Below are 23,792 nucleotides of genomic sequence, written 5' to 3'. Positions count from 1 at the left end.
CTGAGGCGTGACAAATATTGAAGTTCATCGCTAATTTCCAATGACTAGCGATGAATTATATTTTGTTGATAATTTAAGACTAAAATAATTTATCATAAAATTAGTTGATAATTTGAGATACTTTATATTTTTTTTTTTTTTTTTTGTAAAATTTGTCACAAATTAGTAACAAAAAATGTTAGTCATAAATATTCATCATTATAACAGTTTTTTTTAGTGTATTTTGTAAAGCTACTTTTTTAATAGCTAGTTTATTAAATTCATATAGTTGCTAGCATTGAATGACATTAATAATTAAAAAATGGATTACATAAATGATGCAGTACCTCTCATGAAAGAAATAAATTATAAAATATATAAAGATTAATTTATAAACACATCTACAATGGACCATATTTTTATTTAATTTTTTAAATTATTTTCCCATATACATGAAGTTATCTAGCGTCATCTCATTAGTATTTTTTTTATAAGATTTTCATAATCCTTATAAAGTACCTCAATTTTTGGCTAAACTATTTTTTACATTTGATATTGTTTAATATTTTGCCAACCATTTTTGCATTTCAAGTGAATTTCTCAAAATACTTACTAAAAGTAGACGATTTTAAAGATGTAGTATCCCAAACCTTAGAAGTTTTAGTATTTTCTTGTGTCTCAGGTTTCCAAGGTTGTTGTAGTTCATTATCAAAAAATTAAATATCGTCGAGATCCACATTTGGATTGAATATTTCATTGTCTTTCTAAGACCGAGATGAAACCCCTTCCATTAGAATTAGAGAATTGAAGTAAAAAATGATCAATATTTCAGAATTTAGAGAAGAGAGTAGATAATATGATGTGAAAATAATTAAATGAACTATTTATTCATAGAGTTTAGAGAATAATGGAGACAAAATCATAATCATTAATAAAAAAAAATTAAATAATCTCAAACTTAAAAAAAAACTTCTCAATAGCCGGAATTGTTAGTCCAACAGTCGAAACTGGTTTAAAAAAAAATTGACCCATCAGTTCATGATTAATTTTGGATCAAAACCCTAACTAGTTTAAATAGGTCGGTCCTAGTTTTTGCCTACTTAACGGAGTCAACGAGGAATCAACCTATTGACCTAGTTATGGGTCATGGCTGGATTAGATTAGTACTCGTCCGGAGTCAGGTCTAGACACATCCCTTTTTATCTGTTGCCATCATGCTTGAGTTCGAGCTCTTAAAGCCCCTGATTCCTAGGTGTAATTGGGCTACTCAGGCTCCTGAGCCCTCGACTTTTGAGTACTCGAAAGGTCAGACACTCGAGTGCTCGAGAGTTTAACGCTAGCAGCTCGCTTAGGCTCGGGCAATCGAGAGTATAATCCATTAAGACTTGAGAGTGGACCACGTAAATAAATCCTGTTGACCTAGTGCGAACATAATACCAATTGTATCAAGTCTTTTAAACTATAATTTTCTATTCAAATTATAAAATAATTTTTTAAAAAATGATCCTACATCAATTTTGCATCTATTGTTTTTTGAAAAAATTAACACATTTTTTTTTACACCTCATGCCCTTCTTGTACCTATCAGACTTGATGAAAGGGTTTCAACTCTTGCTCTCCCGCCTGCACTTTTGAACGGGACTCGTCGTTTCCGATTGGCTTAAAGCATGCAAGCTCTGCGACGGTAGCCACCGCCTCGACGACTCCTTCGATCCTCGTCGATATCTCGATGAGCAACGCTGTCATCGTCACAAGTGCCATGGCTTCCGTTAGAGGCATTAATACAACAGCCACGTCACGGTCGTCGATGAAGCTGCTGTTCTCGTTCCCTAATTCACTTGACTTTGCTGGCCTTGTCTGTATAAACGGCAACTGCTCGGTCAATAATGACAAAGAAATCCGAAGCTCTTCCACTGAATTTTTCATCTCCAAGACCAATAAATTGACACTAGGAGACTTCTTCATCGTCTTCACGGAACTCGACAGTTCCTTTAAGACCTTGGACGAGTCTGAGCTCAGTTTCATGCAAACGTCTCTCAGATGTTTCTCCCAGAATTCCGGTCTCTGTCATCAAATCAATGTGGCTTAATTTCTTATTTTAAATAATGGAGTCGTCGGAGATGAATTAACTATAATGAGTTTCTTAATTAATCACCTTAATCGTCTCTGAGTTAACGCACCCATGCAACGTTTCTACACAGTAGGCACAATGCCTCATGGCAACTCCCACCATGCTATATTGCTGCCATGGGTGCCCAAATTTAAACCATCCATGTGCCGGTTCCCACCTCGCCAAACTCGCCCATGAATCCTCAGATGATTTCGAGTCCAGAACACACTTGTAGCTATGTGATCTCTTAGAAGCTATTTCTGCCCTGTCCATGCTGTCACCGTTTATAGGAAAGTAATCTTCTACTAGTCCTGTCAATAATTAATGATTCACATTGATTCGAAGACACTTCTCAGTTCAAACTTTCAAATTTATGATTCAGAATGAATGAATGAGGGGATGGAAGATATATGTATACCTTCTAAGGACTCAGCAAGTTTTTCCAAGTTCCTAGAAATGAGAAAATGGAGCTCTTGGCCTGACCAAACAGGGCAGACAAAAATGCAAACACAGACTGTGGTAGCAATGCCAATGCCGACAGTCGATATGCGTTCCACTGTTAAGTTCGTCAGATCATCGACGTGAGAGCCCGATAAGGCCACCAAGCTAAAGGTGAGGATGAATATGGTGATGCCGTAATCGAACCGTGCCTTTACAGTCGGCATGAATCGGAAAAAAGTCGCAGCTAAAGCTGATACACACAACGAAGAAAAGATCATTAGAAATAGGCCGAATAAGTAAATAGACATCGGTCCACACAAGCCATGCCTACGTACATATATAGATTCATTAATTTTCTTACCAAAAAGGAATACTAAGGCACTAAGAATTACTGGCTCCGCCTTTGGCCCTGACTTGGCTGCCATCCAGTGGGCGGCCAGCGCAAGACTGCCGCCGCTGAGCGTGGCTATTCCTCTGTTGATTACCTTGTACAAGCAACCACCTGCGACCGTGTATTGCTATCATCTCGTTTATTTAAAATTCTACTAGTGAGGATAACAAATTAAATAGAGATCACTTCTCTTAGTCGTTGTGCTCACCGACAGTGTATTCGAAGACCACGACGACGGTCATCACCGCCCACATGGTGTTTCTGCCGAATTTATCATTGATGGGGCGAATATAGTAAAAAAGGGAGACGAGCGAGAGAGCAACCCCTACTTTAACACCATGAATGACCTTCCTCGGATCATCTGCACCCATCCTCCAAAATTTCTCAGCAAACGCTAACACTTTCGATCTCACTTCTACTCCAAACTCAACCAGTCGACCCCAAGCCCCAGCCATCCTGTCGGAGTCGGGTAGCACTTGGTTGCCGATCGAGTTGGAGTCCTAGCTATGAGAAGAGTACTGGCATATATAGAGGCTGAAGTTTCTATTTGGGGGATGTGAAGAGCAGCTTCGCTTTGAGTTAGCGAATTGCCCAAATTGACTGTTGGTCAACCACATGCGCATTCGTGGCCCAGGGACATGAATGAACAATGTTTTTTTTCTGAGGGAGTGACAAATTATCACGTACAATGGGAGATGTCACGCGGGAAAGCAACGCTAATTTTTGTGGGAAAGCAACTTGTCGTCAACATACGACCACTGTTAGCTATGAGAAGAGTACTGGCATGTATAGGCTGAAGATTGACGCACATTTGCAACGATACAGAATGTAACGTACGTACGTTGTTTTTCTGAAGGATTGACGAAGTATCACCGTTCGAGATGGCATGTACGAAAGTTTTGATTTTATTTAGTCATTTTGTGGCAAACATGGGTTCTGTTAGTTATTTGGTAGGCAGCACGTTCTTCATCTGGCCGTTTTGAGAAAGTAAATTAAAGCCGTCGTGAAAATATTCTTTTTCTCACATTGTCGGTTCTGAATGTCTATGGCCATCAGTTAATTTCTATGGTTGTACAATATTTAGAATCTGGACTGTTGGGCATTGTGAGACTCAAGAGGCTCCAAAAAAATCTTTTGATTGTGTTTGGAGTGAGTATGATATGCCTAGATCTCGTAGTGAGTTTGTTCCAAAAGTTTTCAAGATTGTTTCAAAAAGTTACAAGATGGAATCAAGCTTTGGAATATAATTTAGGTTGGAGAGCGTGGTGAAAGTCAGAAGAATCCAAGAAACACAATTATAATCCTAGGTTAAGTTGATTATGATGTGTCTAGAGCCATCAATAAATTTTAACTAAAACTCATTAATAGTTATATAATATCTAGAATTAGTACCATTAAGCATGGTAAAACTCAAGAGGCACTAACGAATCCTTTAGTACTGTTTTAAAGTGAGTCTGATGATCTCAAGTCTGTCTTAGTGAATTTGTTCCAAAATTACTCAGCCGTGCAAATTTTAAAAAGTCACAAGATTAAATCCAAACTTTGAAATTTACAATTTAAGGGTATATTGAGAGTCAAGAGTATGCAAAAAAACGCAGTGGTCGTGGTAGGTCTTGATGTGTCTAAGGCAGTCAATGAATTTCAACCAAATTGAACTCACTGATCATCATATAATATCAAGAATCAAGATTGTTGGGCATAGTGATTACTCAGGAAGCTTTAAGAAATCCTTTGATAGTGTTTGAGTGGGTATGATGTGTTGGGCTTTTCGGACCGTATAAATCGCTTTTTGCGTTGCGGAAATCCCGAATCTCATGTCACCGGATCCATGCGAAGTTATAAAATTTCGTAAAAACTTCGTGTACATGTTTTCTAGCCTAGATCTACACTAGATCTACAAGGAAGAGACTTATACCGTTGTAGCGAAGCCCTTCGCGTATCCCGCTCGTCCAAGGTTCGCCGGATCACAAGGTTGTCAAGTGTACAACCCTCTATGTGTATCCACACGAATAAATCGATGGAGAGAACCTCTAAAGATGTGCTAGCAACCTTAGAGGATCAGTAATGGTGGAGGAGAGGGAGAGAAGAAAGGTAGAGAGGAAGAAAAAGGAGGTTACACAAAGCACCAAATGCTCCAATAATGTGGCCGGCCACATCAAAAGGGTTTTAAACCTCCATGGGATACCAAGGGTCACAACTCTTGGTCTCCCTCATGAGGTGGCACACACACATAAGTGGCCTTGATGAGGTGGCACATCATCATTAGTCCACTTAATCTAACTCACAAATGAGGTGGCAATGGTCAAATCAAACTTGACTTTTATCTTCCTCTCAAGTCAAGTCAAATTTAACCACTTCTCTCCCATGGTTGATCAAATCTAACCATTGATTCAAGTCAATTTTAATTTAATGAATCTCTATACATTGAATTAAATTGGCTCAATGAGTTTAAGTTCAAATTAGACTCATTTAACACATAAATCAAATTGAGTCCAACTCAATTAGTTTACTTTAGATTATTCTTAATCCAATTTGGTTCATCACATGAACCTAATCCTCTTGGTTCATCAAATGAACCTAATCTCTATCTAATTGCCCTTTGTGCGTGACCCTATAGGTTCTTGTAACGTTGGAAATGCTCCTAAACACTTTTAGAAGCATAAGTAATGAGCGGTATCTAGCAACACATCATTACTACCCAAGTTATAAGAATATTGAGATCCAACATCACCTTGTGACTACTAATTGTGACTCTTCACAATATATGACAATGTCCTAGACATCTAGATTGATCAATGTGAGACATAAACCGTATCATCCTCTAATCAATCTAAATCTTGAACTCCAAGTAGACTCACTCAATCAAATGAGCTCAACATCTCATATTGACTCATTTGGGTATGGCCATGCACTTAGTGGTCTCACTCTATCAAGAATAATAATGTCACTCCCGTCATATAGGAGGGATAGATCTCATCTACATCACTCACATCCCTCCGCATAATTCGTTACATACCAGTAATCGCCTTTATAGTCTATCCAGTTACGGGTGACGTTTGACGAAGCCAAAGTATGTAACTCCTTATGTAGGGAACCATGGTGACTTCAGGTCCAAGGACTAATAGTCATACTAATAGCCACATGAGAAAGTATATGACACTCATATAACGATCCATGATATTTTCTCATGGCGGGTCATTCAGTATACATTCTCCAATGCATACCCATGTGTCAACTTGATATCTCCATATCCATGATTTGTGAGATCAAGTCATCGAGTTGACCTACATGCTAGTCTCGTCGCATTAACATTGTCCCTGAATGTTAATGCTTGATTAGGAATGATTAAGAGTAGTGTTCCCTATATCATCTCACTATCGATTCAACCAATCGATTGATATAAGTAAGAACTTTTTACTCAAGGACGCTATTATACTTAGTTATTTGGCACCAATACAAGTAAGCATAATAACCATAAACAAATGCCTTTATATACATAAGAAATATGATACAATGAGTTCATACAACAATCATCAAATGATTGGCTCTAGGGCTCTAACTAACAATCTCCCACTAGCACTAGTGCCAATCAGTATAGGCTCTAAGGTCTAATGACCTAGTGTGATCATCATGCTTTCTCTGTGCCAAAGCCTTGGTCAAGGAATCTACGATGTTAGTCTCAGTGGGTACTCTGCAAATCTTCACATCTTCTCTATCGATAATCTCTCGAATGAGATGGAAGCGTCGTAGTATGTGTTTGGTCCGCTGGTGTGAGCGAGGTTCCTTAGCCTGTGCTATTGCTCCATTGTTGTCACAATAGAGCTCTATGGGATCAGCTATGCTAGGAACCACCCCAAGTTCAGTAATGAACTTGCGGATCCAAACTGCCTCCTTTGCTGCTTCTGATGCAGCAATATACTCGGCCTCTATTGTAGAATCAGCGACTGTGTCCTGCTTCGAACTCTTCCAGCTCACAGCACCACTATTTATACAAAACACGAACCCAGACTGCGATTGATAATCATCCTGGTCAGTTTGGAAGCTAGCATCACTATAACCCTTTACAGCTAGCTCGTCATCGCCTCCATATATCAAGAAATATTCTTTAGTCCTTCTCAAGTACTTAAGAATATTCTTGACCGCTATCCAGTGACTTTCACCTGGATCTGACTGGTATATGCTCGTCATGCTTAAAGCATACGAGACATCAAGACGAGTACATAGCATAGCGTACATAATAGATCCTATGGCTGAAGCATAAGGGATCTTATCCATGCGGTCTCTCTCCTCTCTAGAAGAGGGACCTTGAGTCTTCGAAAGACTCACACCATGTGACATTGGCAAAAATCCCTTCTTGGAGTTCTGCATGGCAAACCGTAGTAGTACCTTGTCAATGTATGTACTCTGACTTAGGCCAAGCAATCTCTTAGATCTATCTCTATAGATCTGTATGCCTAGAATACGGGATGCTTCACCTAAGTCCTTCATTGAGAAACAAGTCCCTAGCCAAGTCTTGATAGACTGCAGCAAAGGGATGTCTTTCCCAATGAGTTGTATGTCATCCACATACAATATAAGGAAGACAACTGTGCTCCCAACAACCTTTTTGTAGACACAAGGTTCATCTTCATTCTTGATGAAATCAAACTATTTGATTGCATCATCGAATCGAAGATTCCAGCTCCGAGAAGCTTGCTTTAGTCCATAAATGGACCTATGCAGCTTGCATACTCTGCCAGTATGTTGTGGATCTACAAAACCCTCAGGTTGTGTCATGTACACATCCTCGAGCAGGTTTCCATTCAGATTGCGGTTTTGACATTCATATGTCAGATCTCATAATCGTGGTACGCTGCAATAGCAAGCATGATCCGAATGGATTTAAACATCGCTACTAGAGAAAAGGTTTCATCATAGTCAATACCATGAATTTGCTTGAAACCTTTAGCTACCAAGCGACCCTTATAAATAAGTCCATCCATGTCAGTCTTTCTCTTAAAGACCCACTTACACCCAATGGTTTGACCCCTTCAGGTGGATCAACCAAAGTCCATACTTGGTTAGTGTACATGGATTCCATCTCGGATCTCATGGCCTTTAGCCATTGATCAGAATCTGGTCTCATCACAACTTCCTGATAGGAGGTAGGCGCATTCTCAATGAGTACAACGTCATCATGGTCAGACAAGAGAAATGAATATCTCTCAGGCTGACGACGCACCCTATCAGACCTGCGAAGAGGTAGGTCTACTTGAACTGGTTGTTGTTCCTCAACTCCTTGTGGAACAACATCATCCACAACACTTTGTGGTTCCAGTTCAACTTCCATCGAGACTTCAGTGCTATGGTTCACATCTTGAACTTCTTCAAGATCGAACATACTCCCACTAGTCTTTTTAGAAACAAAATCCCTTTCTAGAAATACCCAGTCTTAGCCATAACTATCTTGTGTTGAATGGGAATGTAGAAGTAATATCCCTTTGTTTCCTTGGGATATCTAATAAAATATCACTTATCGGATTTGGGTCTCAATTTGTCCGAGACTTGACGTCGAACGTAAGCCTCACAACCCCAAATCCTCATAAAAGTCACCTGAGCATCTCTCCCAGTCCATATCCTATATGGTGTCTTTATTACAGCCTAGATGGAACTCGGTTGAGAATGAAGGCTGCTGTGTCAAGAGCATAGCCCCAAAGATACATGGGAAGAACTGTGTGACTCATCATAGACCATACCATATCTAATAAGGTGCGATTCCTCCTTTCGGATACACCATTCCACTGTGGTGTTCCAGGAGGAGCGAGTTGAGATAGAATCCCACACTCAGCTAGATAGTCATGAAACTCATGGTTAAGGTATTCACCACCTCAATCTGATCGAAGTATCTTAATACTCTTGCCAAGTTGGTTTTGTACTTCATTCTTGAATTCCTTTAACTTTTCAAAGGATTCTGACTTATGTGTCATCATATACACATAACCATATCTACTGAAATCATCAGTAAATGTAATGAAGTACCTATAACCACCCCAAGCAACGACATTGAAAGGTCCACATACATCACTATGTATAAGTCCTAACAAATCAGTCGCTCTCTCGCTGTGTCTACTAAAGGGAGTCTTGGTCATCTTGCCCAGTAGGCATGACTCGCATGTCTCATATGATTCAAAATCAAATGAGTCCAGCAAGCCATCTTTATGGAGTTGGGATAAGCGTTTGACATTTATATGACCTAAGCGACAGTGCCAGATATAGGTTTGGTTCATGTCATTTGACTTGAACCTCTTGGTCTTATGTTATAGATAGGGTTCTCAAGGTCTAGAATATAGAGTCCGTTCATCAGAGGAGCACTAAAATAGAACATATCATTTAAATAATTGAACAACATTTGTTCTTTATTATAAATGAAAAGCCTTTCTTGTCTAAATAAGAAACTGTTATAATGTTCTTAGTCAAAGCAGGCACATAACAACAATCATCCAATTCTAGTACAAGCCCAGAGGGCAGAGATAGAGAATAAGTTCCTACAGCAACAGCAGCAACCTGTGCTCCATTGCCTACTCGTAGGTCCACCTCGCCCTTCGTCAATACCCTGCTATTTCTCAGCGCCTGCACATTAGTACAAATGTGAGAAGCACATCCGGTATCTAATACCCATGATGAAGAAATAAATAGATTGACTTCTATACATATATACCTGAAGTGTAAGTCTCACTTCTCTTCTTCTTAAGATCTTCCAGGTAGATTTTGCAGTTCCTCTTCCAGTGCCCGGTCTGACCGTAGTGGAAGCGGGTAGCATCCTTGGCGACCACTCCTTTGGGTTTCAGTGTCTTGCCTTTTCCTTTAGCTTGAGACTTTCCCTTACCTTTAGGCTTGCCCTTGCCTTTTCCCTTTTGCACCATCAAAATGGAGTTGGGCTTAACCTTCTTAAGGTTGATCTCAGCAGTTCTCAACATACTCAGAAGCTCAAGCAGTGGCTTGTCAATTTCATTCATGTTATAATTTAGAACGAATTGATTATAGCTATCGGGCAAGGATTGCAAGATTAGGTCAGTGGTCAGCTCTTGGCCAAGTGGGAATCCCAACCTCTGTAAGTTTTCTATGTACCCAATCATTTTGAGTACATAGGGGCCTACGGGAGTCCCATCTTGCATCTTGCACTGAAACAGTGCCTTAGAGATCTCGAATCTCTCGTGCCTCGCTTGTCCTTGATATAGTTGATGAAGATGTTCAACCATATCATAAGCGCTCATCAACTTGTGTTGCTTCTGAAGCTCAGAGTTCATGGTCGCGAGCATAAGACATGACACTTCTAATGTGTCATCTTGATGCTTCTTGTAAGCATCACGATCAGCTCGCGTGGCAGTGGCAGGAGATGCCTCAAGAATGGGCTGCTCCAGGACGTACAGTTTTCGTTCCTGTGTGAGAACTATTCTCAGGTTCCTGTACCAGTCCAGGAAGTTAGCTCCATTGAGCTTGTCCTTATCGAGGACAGAACGCAGGGAGAAGGAGTTCGTGTTTGACGACATGGTAATCTACAACAGAAAAATGTAGAAAAATAAATATCATATTCTAATTAATCATCTAATTAGGTCTTTAATTAAATGATGCTCCCACTGAATTTTACAATTCAAGTGGGACAAGATCCACATCATACTACGCCTTGAGTTAGCTTTGGCTAAATCGCCCAAGACTTAGTATGATTGGTAGGTAACTAATTACCAATTACATCTCTATGCAACTCTTGTTTATAGGATCAAGATCCGCATATATATTAAAACTTGAGTTAGCTTTGGCTAAATCGCCCAAGAATTAATATAAATGTGATTTTGACCTATCTACCAACCATTGGAAAATGCCTATAGTTAAACTCGATCCAATTGAGTTGACTAATTACTCAATCTAATTGTACTCACCCATGCGTTGATAAGCGAGACCAATATTGTCCCTCCGCACCCTACCAAGATAATATGCGTTGCTCTGCTTTGGCAGATTCAACAACAACATGTGATCGAGGTAGTGATGGGTATCACGGCATGGTAGGCATTTTGAGTTAACGTGATTGAGATCTAATCTAATCGACGATGTGTATCATATACGTGATTTAGATCTAATCTAATCGTGGAGGTGCATCATGTGCGCGATTTAGATCTAATTTAATCGTTAAGGCACTAATTAATTACTAATCTAGCATGCATCACACACACACACACACAAGCAATTAATTAAATTTTTGTGATTAGTCATGGCCCTAATACGATCTTCTCAAGCCAATGAGAAGATCGGTTGGTCAACGTAGGGTCAATAGCTTCCTCAAGCTCCTCCCTTTGACTGTCATGTGTTGCTCGCACCCTCCTCGTAACTCCGTCTCGAGTGGACCTTCCACCGCTCCAATTTTGTACATTACAAAAGGTGAAACTCAAGTTACATTCGCGACTAAAACTATTTTACAATAGGAATATAAATAGAAGGGCATGACTCATAGGTCGCGAATAAAGTACAACACGCACAAACATACAAAATGGCGCGCATGCCATATTATGAATTACAACACATATTTCCAATCAAATTGGGTTCTTTGGGCCATGACCATCACAAAATGATACATAATTCTAAATTATATGATTTCCATAATTTTCTGTAATTTTTTCTAATATTTTTATGATTTTATGAATTGCAACTTCCCGGTGGTCCCGATTAGCGATTTTTGGGCGCAATTGGGAACGAAGCCCCTTGCGGGGTTAGGGGCAGCACCCCTACTTGTGATATAACCATCACAAGTATTCCTAAGCGATCCTATAGTTCCTTAGCCCGCTATCCCAAATCATTTTGGGTGAGACCTTGCCGATTCGGAAGGTGTTTCTCGGTAGTCGAAGCCTACAAGTGTTCAAACACTTGTTGCTTCGCTTCTACGAGAAAAATACCCATAAAATACATAAAAATCATAAATTTACATAAAGTTACAGAACTGATATTTTTCATAAAAATACAAATAAAACACGTACACGCTTCGCGCATGGCTCTGATACCACTGTTGAGTTTTTCGGGCCGCAAAAATCGCTTTTTGCGTTGCGGAAACCCCGAATCCCATGCCACCGGATCCGTGCAAAGTTATAAAATTTCGTAAAAACTTCGTGTACATGTTTTCTAGCCTAGATCTACACTAGATCTACAAGGAAGAGACTTATACCTTTGTAACGAAGCCCTTTGCATATCCCGCTCGTCCAAGGTTCACCAGATCTCAAGGTTGTCAAGTGTACAACCATCTATGTGTATCCACACAAACAAATCGATGGAGAGAACCTCTAAAGATATGCTAGCAACCTTAGAGGATCAGCAATGGTGGAGTAGAGGGAGAGAAGAAAGGTAGAGAGGAAGAAAAAGGAGGTTACACAAAGCACCAAATTCTCCAATAATGTGGTCGGCCACATCAAAAGGGTTTTAAAACTCCATGGGATACCAAGGGTCACAACTCTTGGTCTCCCTCATGAGGTGGCACACACACATAAGTGGCGTTGATGATGTGGCACATCATCATTAGTCCACTTAATGCCAACTCACAAATGAGGTGGCAATGGTCAAGTCAAACTTGACCACTTCTCTCCCATGGTTGATCAAATCTAATCATTGGTTCAAGTCAATTTTAATTTAATGAATCTCTATACATTGAATTAAATTGGCTCAATGAGTCTAAGTCCAAATTAGACTCATTTAACACATGAACCAAATTAAGTCCAACTCAATTAGTTTACTTTGGATTACTCTTAATCCAATTTGGTTCATCACATGAACCTAATCCTTTTGGTTCATCAAATGAACCTAATCTCCATCTAATTGCCCTTTGTGTGTGACCCTATAGGTTCTTGTAACGTTGGCAATGCTCCTAAACCCTTTTAGAAGCACAAGTAATGAGCGGTATCTAGCAACACATCATTACTACCCAAGTTACAAGAATGTTGAGATCCAACATCACCTTGTGACTCTTCACAATATATGACAATGTCCTTCTATCCTAGACATCTAGATTGATCAATGTGAGGCATAAACCGTGACATCCTCTAATCAATCTAAATCTTGAACTCCAAGTAGACTCACTCAATCAAATGAGCTCAACATCTCATATTGACTCATTTGGGTATGGTCATGCACTTAGTGGTCTCACTCTATCAAGAATAATGATGTCACTCCCGTCATATAGAAGGGATAGATCTCATCTACATCACTCACATCCCTCCGCATAATTCGTTACATACCCAGTAATCGCCTTTATAGTCCACCCAGTTACGGGTGACGTTTGACGAAACCAAAGTATGTAACTCCTTATGTAGGGAACCATGGTGACTTCAAGTCCAAGGACTAATAGTCATACTAATAGCCACATGAGAAAGTATATGACACTCATATAACGATCCATGATACTTTCTCATGGCGGGTCATTCAGTATACATTCTCCAATGCATACCCATGTGTCAACTTGATATCTCCATATCCATGACTTGTGAGATCAAGTCATCGAGTTGACCTACATGCTAGTCTCGTCACATTAACATTATTCCTGAATGTTAATGCTTGACTAGGAATGATTAAGAGTAGTGTTCCCTATATCATCTCACTATCGATTCAACCAATCGATTGATATAGGTAAGAACTTTCTACTCTAGGACGCTATTATACTTAGTTATTTGGCACCAATACAAGTAAGCATAATAACCATAAACAAATGCCTTTATATATATATAAGAAATATGATACAATGAGTCCATACAACAATCATCAAATGATTGGCTCTAAGGCTCTAAATAACATGATGAACTGAAATTCCTTAGTGAATTTGTTTCAAAATTATTCAAGGTGAGACTTAAGAAAAAAATAATAAATCTAGTTAACCTTATTGACTATTACTATTCCGGAGTAACCGACCCGTCCCCTATGTAAGTTTTCCATTGAATACTAGGGTAAATCGGGAAACGCGCATGGCGGGTAGTCCAAAAGTCCATCATCCTTTGGTTGCACGCCCCATTTAGAAGAAAAATTCATACTAATATACCATAGCTGGGGATCGAACCGCGGGTGTCTGGGTGATAACTTGGATATCCTACATCGATACCATAATCCCGGGGATAGTTGTGAACTTGGTTTAAATCAGTTTTGATGTGTCTAGTGTTGGTGTGGTGGAAGCGGTTCGGATTGGTAGATGGGAGGGGTGAGAATAATGACTTACAAATTAAAATGATCTTTCCTCTTGCTAACGATTTAGCAAGGACACACACGTTAAGAATAAACAAAACACATAAAAGAAAAAGGAAACAAAAGATTACTTGGTTACAACCCTCGGGTTATTAGTCCAAGAATGGTGAAAGCTCTACTATCTTCTCCTTCTTCAGAAATGCACTGGAGGTGGAGAAGTCTCTTACAATGGTTTAAACACAAAGAAAATAACAAAACTAAAACAAAGATATTCGAAAATATGTTCTATTTTGTTCTTCGAGCACTAGTCCTATTTATAGCTTTCTTCTCGATCTAACCACTGTGTTGACGTGACACAAGATCTGACCATTGTGTGGGCGTGACACCTCTAGTCGACCTGATACTCTCCGATCACCTATATAGTGTTGATGTATCTTTATCCTTTATCAAATTCAACAATGGCTTGATAACAACTCTGGATTACTCAACCCCTTTTCAGTCGACTAAAGACTCTCCATTCACCTGGAGGCTTGTTGGCATAGACACCATCTTGATCCATCTCGGAAATAGCTATTGCTTGTTAGGACCATTAGAGCTAGAGGGGAGGGGAGGGGTGAATAGCTTGCTTCACTTCTTTGATTTGGAATTTGCAGCAGAAACTTGAAACAACGTTTACACAAGACACTAACACCTTTGATTGACTTGGTATCCGCCTCCTTAAGATGAATCTAAGGGTCCACTCTGAGCTATCCATTTCCACTAAGCCTTCTCCTTCTCGGACTAAATCCAAAGGTGGAGAAACCTTCTTACAATAAGATTATAGTAGTAATAGTAGAAATACAGGGAAAAGGAAAACTTTTATAATGATGTTGAAAGTTTTGCTTCCTCTTCTTCAAAAGATTGCTCTAAGTTGAGTAGTAAAGCACTAGAGGGCTTGCAGAGAGCTTGAACAAGAAAACTTGGAGCTTAGAGAATGAATGCTAGTCTCACAATAGCTACCTTCTTTTAGACTAATTTCCTCTGCCAGTCGATTGATTTGGTTGTCGACCAATTAACGACATTTAAACCTTCTAAAACACTGTATGATTTTATTGATTTTTTAAATATCAACCAAATTGATTAATCAATTAGTTGACTGATTCATTGATTAGTCTAATTGATTTGGTGATTAATAAAATTTATTCTCTGATGTTCACTTTAGAAATAGCATCAGTCGACTAATTATCCATATCAGTCAAATCAATTTGTTTATGTTCACTTAAAAAAAATCAATTGACTGATTACCCATATCAGTTGAGTCGATTAGTTTCTGTTGACTTCAGAAATAACACCAATCGAATCAATTAATTAAATCGGTCTAATCAATTCAACTGATCTAGGTATTAGTCGACTAATATGTGAAATTGAACTTGAACGGCGGTTTTCTCAGTGTATCAGTTGATTGATAAATATTTCCATTTAACTAATGCTAATATCAGGTGACTAGTGTTCATAATCAATCAACTAATAATAGTTTCATAGAATTCATCTAAGAGTTTGCTCCCCTTGTGTCCCCATTATCTCATGTCAGATGAACCTCCTATTCTCTAGACCTTTAACTCATCCTTACCTTTGAGTCTTCATCCACTCGTGCATCCGATCCCATGATCTACTTAGGTTTTTCTCCTCTTGCCAAGAATTCAATCCTCTACCTTCTTGGATTTCACTTGCCTTGCATCCAGTCTTCTAACCTACAAGGACTTCATCCACTAGCGCATGCTCAAGTTTTTCTTCTCTTGACAAGAATCTAGTCCTTGACCTTCTTCGACTTCACTTGCCTTGTATCTAGTCTTCCAACTAATGTGCATAGATTATGCATGTTTCTAGGCGTTGTTTGTCGCACATTTATTTACATTTCATGAGTATGATCTACATTATCACACCCTATTTCATTATGATATCATCACTTTTACTCTTTTTGTTAGGAGATATGGTATTTTCATATTTTGAATGATAGGATGCATTTTGGAACAAAAATGGAACAAATCGAATGTTGGAGCGGGCTTGGAGAGAATACAACATACACGGCCGTGCCTCACAAGTACTCGACCATGTCTCTCAAAGAGTCCCAACTAGCCCCATGGTCAGTCGTGCCTTGCTCATAGTGGATTCCATAGGAAGGTCATGCCTCATCTGGAGCAGGCTCCCACGAGCAGGCCATGCCTTGCTCTCAGTGGTTCTCACGTCATGGTCATGTCTTTTGACACACCCATGCCTCCTCTAGAGCAGACTCCCATGGACAGGTCGTGCCTAGAAGGCACGACTACGCCTTCATTCTAGTGGCTTTCATGCCATGGTCATGCCTTTTGACATGACCATGTGGCATTGACACATGGCCATATGCGCCTTATAAAAGGGGAGTGAGTTCCGATTTTAAAGGGAGGGCGGGCTCCCCTTCAAGGGCACCCTCAAGATATACTTCTGAAGAGTTTTTGACTTTCTATCCATCATCCAAAGCAGATTTCGTCGATCTGCCCATCATCCAAGCAAGGAGTTCATCCTAAGACATTAGCTACATCATTCATTAAGCTTTCTATTCTTTTTTTTCTCAGAGATTTAGGTTGTAGAATGCTTTCTTTCATGGATTTGGGTTGTAGTTCCCTTGCTATGGAGTAGAACTCCGGATTTTAGGATGTAGGGAGTAATTATGATATGATATTGATGTATTAACTATGGATTTGCTAATTTCATTTTTTTAATGAGATGTTTGTGTCTTGTTCTTGTTTGATTAAATGTATGTGTGATGAATGATTAATTGTACAAGTTGTTTGATTGAATAGATATGAAAGATTGGTCCTTATGTAGGGGAGATGTTTTAGATCGTATACCAGGGAGCCTGAGTGATAGAGGGAACCCCTTTAATCGGACTTTTTAAAGTATCACCTTTAAATGGAGGTCAATTCTCTATAAGAGATTAGCTAATTAGATTTTAATAGATTTTCTTAATCTAAAATTAGGAAATTGTTGGTGCAAACTGCACCAGAATCAAACCTGAGTTTTGATGTTGTCAAAGGTTCAAGTTAAGTCTTGTTGTGATCTAACAAGTTTACTGAGTGTGCAGAATATTTACTCAACCGGGAAAGACCTAGTTGGAGGCTAGGCAGAAGAAATCTTAGCAGATCGTGGAACCCAGATGAAAGTCCAAGAAGGTCGAGGGGAGACAAAGCTTGGCAGTGTGATCGAGAGGTCTGAAGGACCGAAGATCAAAGGAAAAGTCCTGGGGAGCCGATCAAGGCTGAGTGAGAAGTCCAAACTAGATCTGGAGGATCAAAGTTTGGCAGGTAGGTTGAGGTAAGCAAACTGGAGGAGCGACAGTGAGGTCGGGTTCCCGGAGGGAACAACCTTAGGCCGCTGATCCAACTGAAGAAACCGGGAAGGTTTCCAAGTTGAGATCAAGAACAGTTCTACTGTTCTTTTATTACTCATGCATTATTATACTGTTATGCTAACATCTGTGTTGCAGGGTGTTTTTTGTTCTAACACTATTTTGCAGGTCTAGGATGATCGGTCGACGAACCAGAGGACCGGTCGACCGAACCAAGTAAGATCAGCACAGAAGTTAGTCCAGATCAGAACTGAGTGAGTCCGGTCGAAGCTTGATCGGTCGACCGAAAGGTAAGATCGGTCGACCGAACCTGTTGACTCAACAAGCCAGTTCATCAGCACCGAATCAGCAAGCAAGGAAAGAAGGGCTGATCAGTCGACCGAACAAGAGGATCGGTCGACCGATCCAATCAGCATTTAATCAACATTAAAGGGTGATCTCGGCAGATTTCAGCGAACAAGGAAAAACCTTGTTCGGTCGACCGATAAAAGGGTTCGGTCGACCGAACCATTGAAGGCAAATTAAAGCATAATTACGAGCCAGCGTCAGATTGCCAGCTGGAGGTGATCGAAGCTGGTTCGGTAGACCGAACAGGGGATCGGTCGACCGAACCCTCAGTACTCCTATAAAACCAGGCTTAAAGACAGAGGCGGGCGCAACTTTTCTGATCAACTCTTGTGCTCGTTTGCAATCTGTCCACGCTACAAGTCTTCATCAAATTTGCAAGCGACTTCATCCGATTGCCGACCGAGCTACGACTTAAATTCTGCAATTGTCGGTATAGCTTTATTTTTGTACTGCACTTTAATTCTGTAAGATAGTAGAAGTGTTACTATCTTACATATCTGTACTTGTACGATTCACTTCTTTCCGAGGAGTTCGGAAAGAAGGATTATAGTGTTTTGCCCATCGGTGCGGTCAAGGACCGCGGGCCTTCGAGTAGGAGTCGAGCTAGGTTCCAAACGAAGTAAACGATTGTGTTTCATTTCTTATTTTCCGCTGCACGATTCTGACTTAAAAAGAAAAAAATAGTTTTTAAAAAGAAGCGATATTCACCCCCCCTCTATCTCGCTATTCGATCCTATCAATTGGTATCAGAGCCAGGTTAGCTCTGAAATTTCTTAACCGATTTTCTAAGCATCTTTAAAATCTTTTCTTTTCTTAAAATTTCTTTAATATTTTTTATTATCTCTATTTTTTCAAGCACTACTAATCCCTAGACAAAAGTCTTGGAAATATTTTTTTTTATCTGTGCTTTGCAAGGATGTCGAATTCATATCAAGAAGGGTATAGCACGGTCCGACCTCCACTATTCAAAGGAGAAAACTTTAGCTACTGGAAGAACAGGATGGAGTGTTTCCTGAAGTCCGACATCGAGCTCTGGTTCACAATCTTGAAAGGTTATACTCCTCCAACAAAGGACGAAACAACTCTAGAACCGGAAGAATGGACTCCACAAATGGTCAAAAAGGCACAACTAAATTACAAGGCGATCAACACCATTCAGTGTGGACTCACAATGGAGGAATTGAACCGAGTTGGTCCCTACGACAACGCCAAAGACTTGTGGGACTCACTAATCAAATTACACGAAGGAACCGACGACTCAAAGGTAAACAAATGAGATCTTCTTTTAAATAATTTACTTAATATAAAAATGTTTCCTGGAGAGACGGCCTCGCAACTGCACGCCCGACTGAAAGACATCCTCAACGGTCTTCACCTGATCGGATACAAACTCGAAAATCGCGACACGATAAGGTACGCTCTGAACGCTTTTCCGAGGAATGCTTTGTGGGCATCAATTGTAGATGCATACAAAGTTTCCAAAGATCTTTCAATTCTTAAGTTAGACGAATTGTTTTGCGAGTTGGAATTACACGAGCAATCTAACATGAGCCATATCGAGAAAGGAGTTGCTTTGTATGCAGGTTCAAGTAAAGAGACAAAATCAAAAATGAAGATCGAGTCTGAAAGCGAGTCAGACTTAGATTCAACAAACGAAGAAGAACTAGTCAACATGGTCCGAAGATTGTTGACTAAGAAAAAGTTCAGAAGAAATACCAAAAAGATTCCACCGAACCAGATCCAAAACAAATCAGAAATGATTTGTTATGGATGCAACAAAAAGGGGCATTTCAAAAACGAATGCCCAAATCGGAAAGAAGAACGACCCAAATCGACAAGACGGAAGAAGACACTTCAAGCGACTTGGGACGAAACCTCTTCCGACGAATCCGACACGGAGCAAACGAAGCACTCAAGTCACCTTGCATTTATGGCAAGGAACGAAGATTCCGAGTCCGAGTCCGACGAAGAATACGAGTCCGAGATCGACCTCGATTCCGAGAGAAGTTTCGGATTGAAAGATCCAAATATGGTAACGATTTATTCAAAGTCAAATTTGCTTAAAGTAGTTAAATGTTTGTTTAAAAAAATAGCAAAATCGGAAAAACAAAATAACTTGTTACTTAAGGAAATAGACCACCTTAAGCAACAAGTTAGCTTGAGTGACTCGACTAACCAAGTTCAAGTCGGAACTTCAACTCAAGTTGAAAAACTCGAGAAAGAAAATTCCGATTTGAAAGGTCAAGTTGAGAGACTCAAGAAAACTTTTGAAAGGTTCGAAATGGGATCCAAGTGTCTAAATATGGTACTTGGATCGCAACGAGCCGTGTACAACAAATCGGGGCTTGGCTATAAACCGAACAAAACAAACAAATCATACATGTCTCTAATCAGTCAAAATGTTAGAAGTCAAGTCCAAGCATGGGTTCAAATAAAACACTTAACCAAACCAATCAAATCAAACCACTACTTGGTCCCTAAGAGTCAAATTCATTACTTAGATAGACCTTATCTAAGCTATGACTCAGGGGGAGCAACTAGAAAAACAATCCAACCAACTTAAACCAAACTCAATACTTAGGATTAGGATTATTAGAAGGGTTAGATGAAAAAGGTTTACCAAACCCTATAACATAGCACCGGAATGGATTGGGATGATAGTACGTCAAAGAAACTCTGTCGAAGGCATGTCTAGGTTAAATATGGAATTCTACCTGGTGCACTAGACTTAGTGGATCTGACCGAAACTACCCCAGTCAAACATGGGCTAGTTAGACCAAAATTTAGTATTAAGTTTTTTGGGCAGGAACAGTTTGGAAAGTCTTCAGCAAGTGGTCTAATGATATTCAAGTAGGCCATATGCCTCGCCACTGAACTGAAACTTATCCTTAGGATGCCTGCTTGATTAACCCAAAGCTAAGTTTGAATCTAACATGTGTTCAATAACCTCTTTCAAATTAATTCTAATTTGAACTAAATTAATTTTAATCTAATTCAAACTAATTCAATTTAAAACTTAATTCAAACCTAACTAAATTCAAATCTAATCTAATTCAAACCAAATTAATTAAAAATTAATTAAAATTATTTTAAACTAAATTAAAATTATTTTAAACTTAATTAAAATTATTTTAAACTAAATTAAAATTATTTTAAACTTAATTAAAATTATTTTAAACTTAATTAAAATTATTTTAAACTTAATTAAAATTATTTTACACTTAATTAAAATTATTTTAAACTTAATTAAAATTATTTTAAACTTAATTAAAATTATTTTAAACTTAATTAAAATTATTTTAAAGTAAATTAAAAATATTTGAAACTTAATTAAAATTATTTTAAACTTAATTAAAATTCTTTTAAACTTAAAAAATTAATTAAAATTATTTTAAACTTAATTAAAATTTATTAATTATCCATCGACCGAACAATCGGTTCGGTCGATCGAACCGAACTCTTTTAATATGCCAGATGACGAATGTTCAATTATTCAGTCGACCGGACCATTTTATCGGTCGACCGAAAACATAACTCTCATTTGTTCAACTACCCTGTATTCGTGCCAAAAATAAAGTTCTGGTCGACCGAACCGTTTTATCGGTCGACCGAACGTCTGCTCACCGGTCAAAAGGACGAGAGATTTAAGGGATCGGTCGACCGAACCCTTGATCGGTCGACCGATCATCTTCTATAAAAGCATAAGCTAGCAACCCTCACAACTCATCCAAATCCATTCTTCTACTCTTCTATCTCCTATACTATTCGCCGATTCCAGCCTCTTCCCATCCGAAAATGCCTCGGTAACTTTCTTTTATTCTATTCCTTTTAATATTTTTGCACAAGTTACTTATTGCATTATTATTTATTTTTTTTTATAGTGAGAAAAGTAGAGCTATTGCACAAAGAGAGACTAGCTCTCTTAATCCTAGCCAAGATCCTAGGTTTTCTACCAAAGAATTGCGTCTATCCTTTCCTAATAAAAAATTTAAGGTTATCGGTACTCGTTGTTTGGATCTCCAATTCTATCACACCTTTTGTCCTGAGGTCATAGAGATCAATCAACACTATCAACTTGATAGCGTCATCTTTTGTAGACATGCATACAATCCTATTCTCTGTTCGGAATTTTACCACAACTTGTGCGAACTTGATCCCCATCATTTTAGGACTAGAGTTGCTACTCGAGACATGTTGTTTGATCTTGACATGTTTCTTCGATTTCTACAGATCCGACCGTCAGTTAACCGTATCTTTTTTAGTAAGTCTCTTCCTGATCCATTACCTGCTCCTTTTTCTCATCTGACTTTAGACCTCATGTATGCTGACTTCTTTGAGGGACCTCGTCCTAAAAAAATGTCAACTGTACCTCTTAGTCCAAGAGATAACGCTTTTTATAAGATGGTTGTGTCTTGTGTTTATCCTTTATCATCTGGAGATCAGGGTGTTTTGCATCCAGTTCATCTTTTTCTGATGTACGCCCTTAAACACAGACTAGACTTTGACCTAGGCTACTGGGTATTCAAATCTATCATTTACTATTCAGGGTACAGTACTTCACTTAAGGTTCATATGATTCAGTGTCATGTTCTTACTGCTTATATTGCCAATCTCGGAGTAGGAGTTCATCGAGGTGAGTTGATTGAGTTGTCTGACTTTGATCTTGTCAGGGTTAGGCAATTATCCTTGGCTGGGATTAAGACAAGCGCCGAAGGCCTTGTGTACAAACGAACACATCCACACTACATCCCACCGGTTGTTGACGATCCTATTGATGAGGATGATCCGGTTCCTGTTACTGTGCCTCCTCCTGTGGTCATTGATCCTGGATTTGCCATGACACCCTTCTTCGATTTTCCTCAAAGCAGTTCATATGCTCCTCCTCCTCCTCCAAATAGTGACTTCTTTACACATCTGCGAGATGATATTTTCAGTCGCTTTAACTCATTGGAAACAAAAATGGATGATCAGTACAGCTCTCTTCAGGGACAAGTTGCTGATATTCGTCATGAGATGATAGAACGTACTGATGTATTACAGAAGGAGCAGCAGAGGATTTTTGATTATCTGAGAGATAATGAGGATGAGGATGAGTGATTTAAGGATTTATCTTTTGTGACTTATTGTATCTATTACTTACCTTGAATTATGACTATGTTTAATCTTCAGTGTTTCTTTTTTCCAGTCTTTAGTAGTTTTTGATAAATTTTGTAGAATAGGTTCTTTGATTATGAAAATTACTATCTAGTCTATTTTTCAAATTTATTTTTGTAAAAATCCCCATTTCAAAAATTTTTGTTTTCAAAATTCTTTAAATTTATTTTCTGGAATAGCCTAGGTCTTACCGTAGAATTGCATGTTCCTATAGTTCTAGGAGCCAGCATCTCACAAGCACAGTAGGATCCCTTGTTTGATAACTTAGAATGGGTGAGATGCTTAGGTCCTAGCCCTAGATTTCAGATGCTTATGTCAGTGCATCGCTATAAATCTGGGCTTTAAATAACAAACATTGATCAATTTGAGTTAACTAGTAAGTAAAACCTTGCTAGTTCTAAAATGCTTAAATTGACCAACCTGAGTCAAATTGCTACTTTCTTATGATAGCTTGCCTTGGACAAGGGTTGGACATTTCATCATAAGGACAAATTTTCCTTAGTTTTTCTATATCCATGCTTGGACTTTAGGAATTTGTCAGTTTTAGGGGGAGCTTCAAAATAAGTTTTTAGGTTTATACTATTTTGATCAAATTTTTCAGAAATTCATTCTCCTAAAAATTTATTTTATTCATTTAAACTTCAAATGCTTTAATTTATTTAAAATTTTAGAATTTTTCAAAATATTTCTTGCTTTAGTTTTTTTTAATATAATTTTTTTAAAAAAGAAATGTTGTTAAACTTTTATTTTTTTTAAAAAAAAATAATTTAAAGGTTTTTAAATTTTTTACTTAAAAATTATTTTCAACATATAATTTT

At 38.6% G+C, this 23,792-nt stretch overlaps 1 protein-coding gene across 1 annotated transcript; it reads right to left on the bottom strand.

The window, feature by feature from the left end:
* Nucleotides 1-1,555: 1,555 nt before the first annotated feature.
* On the bottom strand, nt 1,556-3,997 carry LOC122053831 (aluminum-activated malate transporter 10-like). The gene is made up of 5 exons (XM_042615777.1): nt 3,130-3,997; nt 2,892-3,032; nt 2,508-2,780; nt 2,135-2,400; nt 1,556-2,043 (listed from the first exon to the last, which is right to left on the bottom strand). The coding sequence occupies exons 1-5, from the start codon at nt 3,374-3,376 to the stop codon at nt 1,564-1,566; spliced, it is 1,407 nt and encodes a 468-aa protein (XP_042471711.1). The 5' UTR covers nt 3,377-3,997; the 3' UTR covers nt 1,556-1,563.
* Between the last annotated feature and the right edge of the window lie 19,795 nt (nt 3,998-23,792).

This window comes from Zingiber officinale, chromosome 3A, assembly GCF_018446385.1.
Source record: "Zingiber officinale cultivar Zhangliang chromosome 3A, Zo_v1.1, whole genome shotgun sequence".
NCBI lineage: Eukaryota > Viridiplantae > Streptophyta > Magnoliopsida > Zingiberales > Zingiberaceae > Zingiber > Zingiber officinale.
This window is presented reverse-complemented; position numbering and strand designations above follow the sequence as displayed.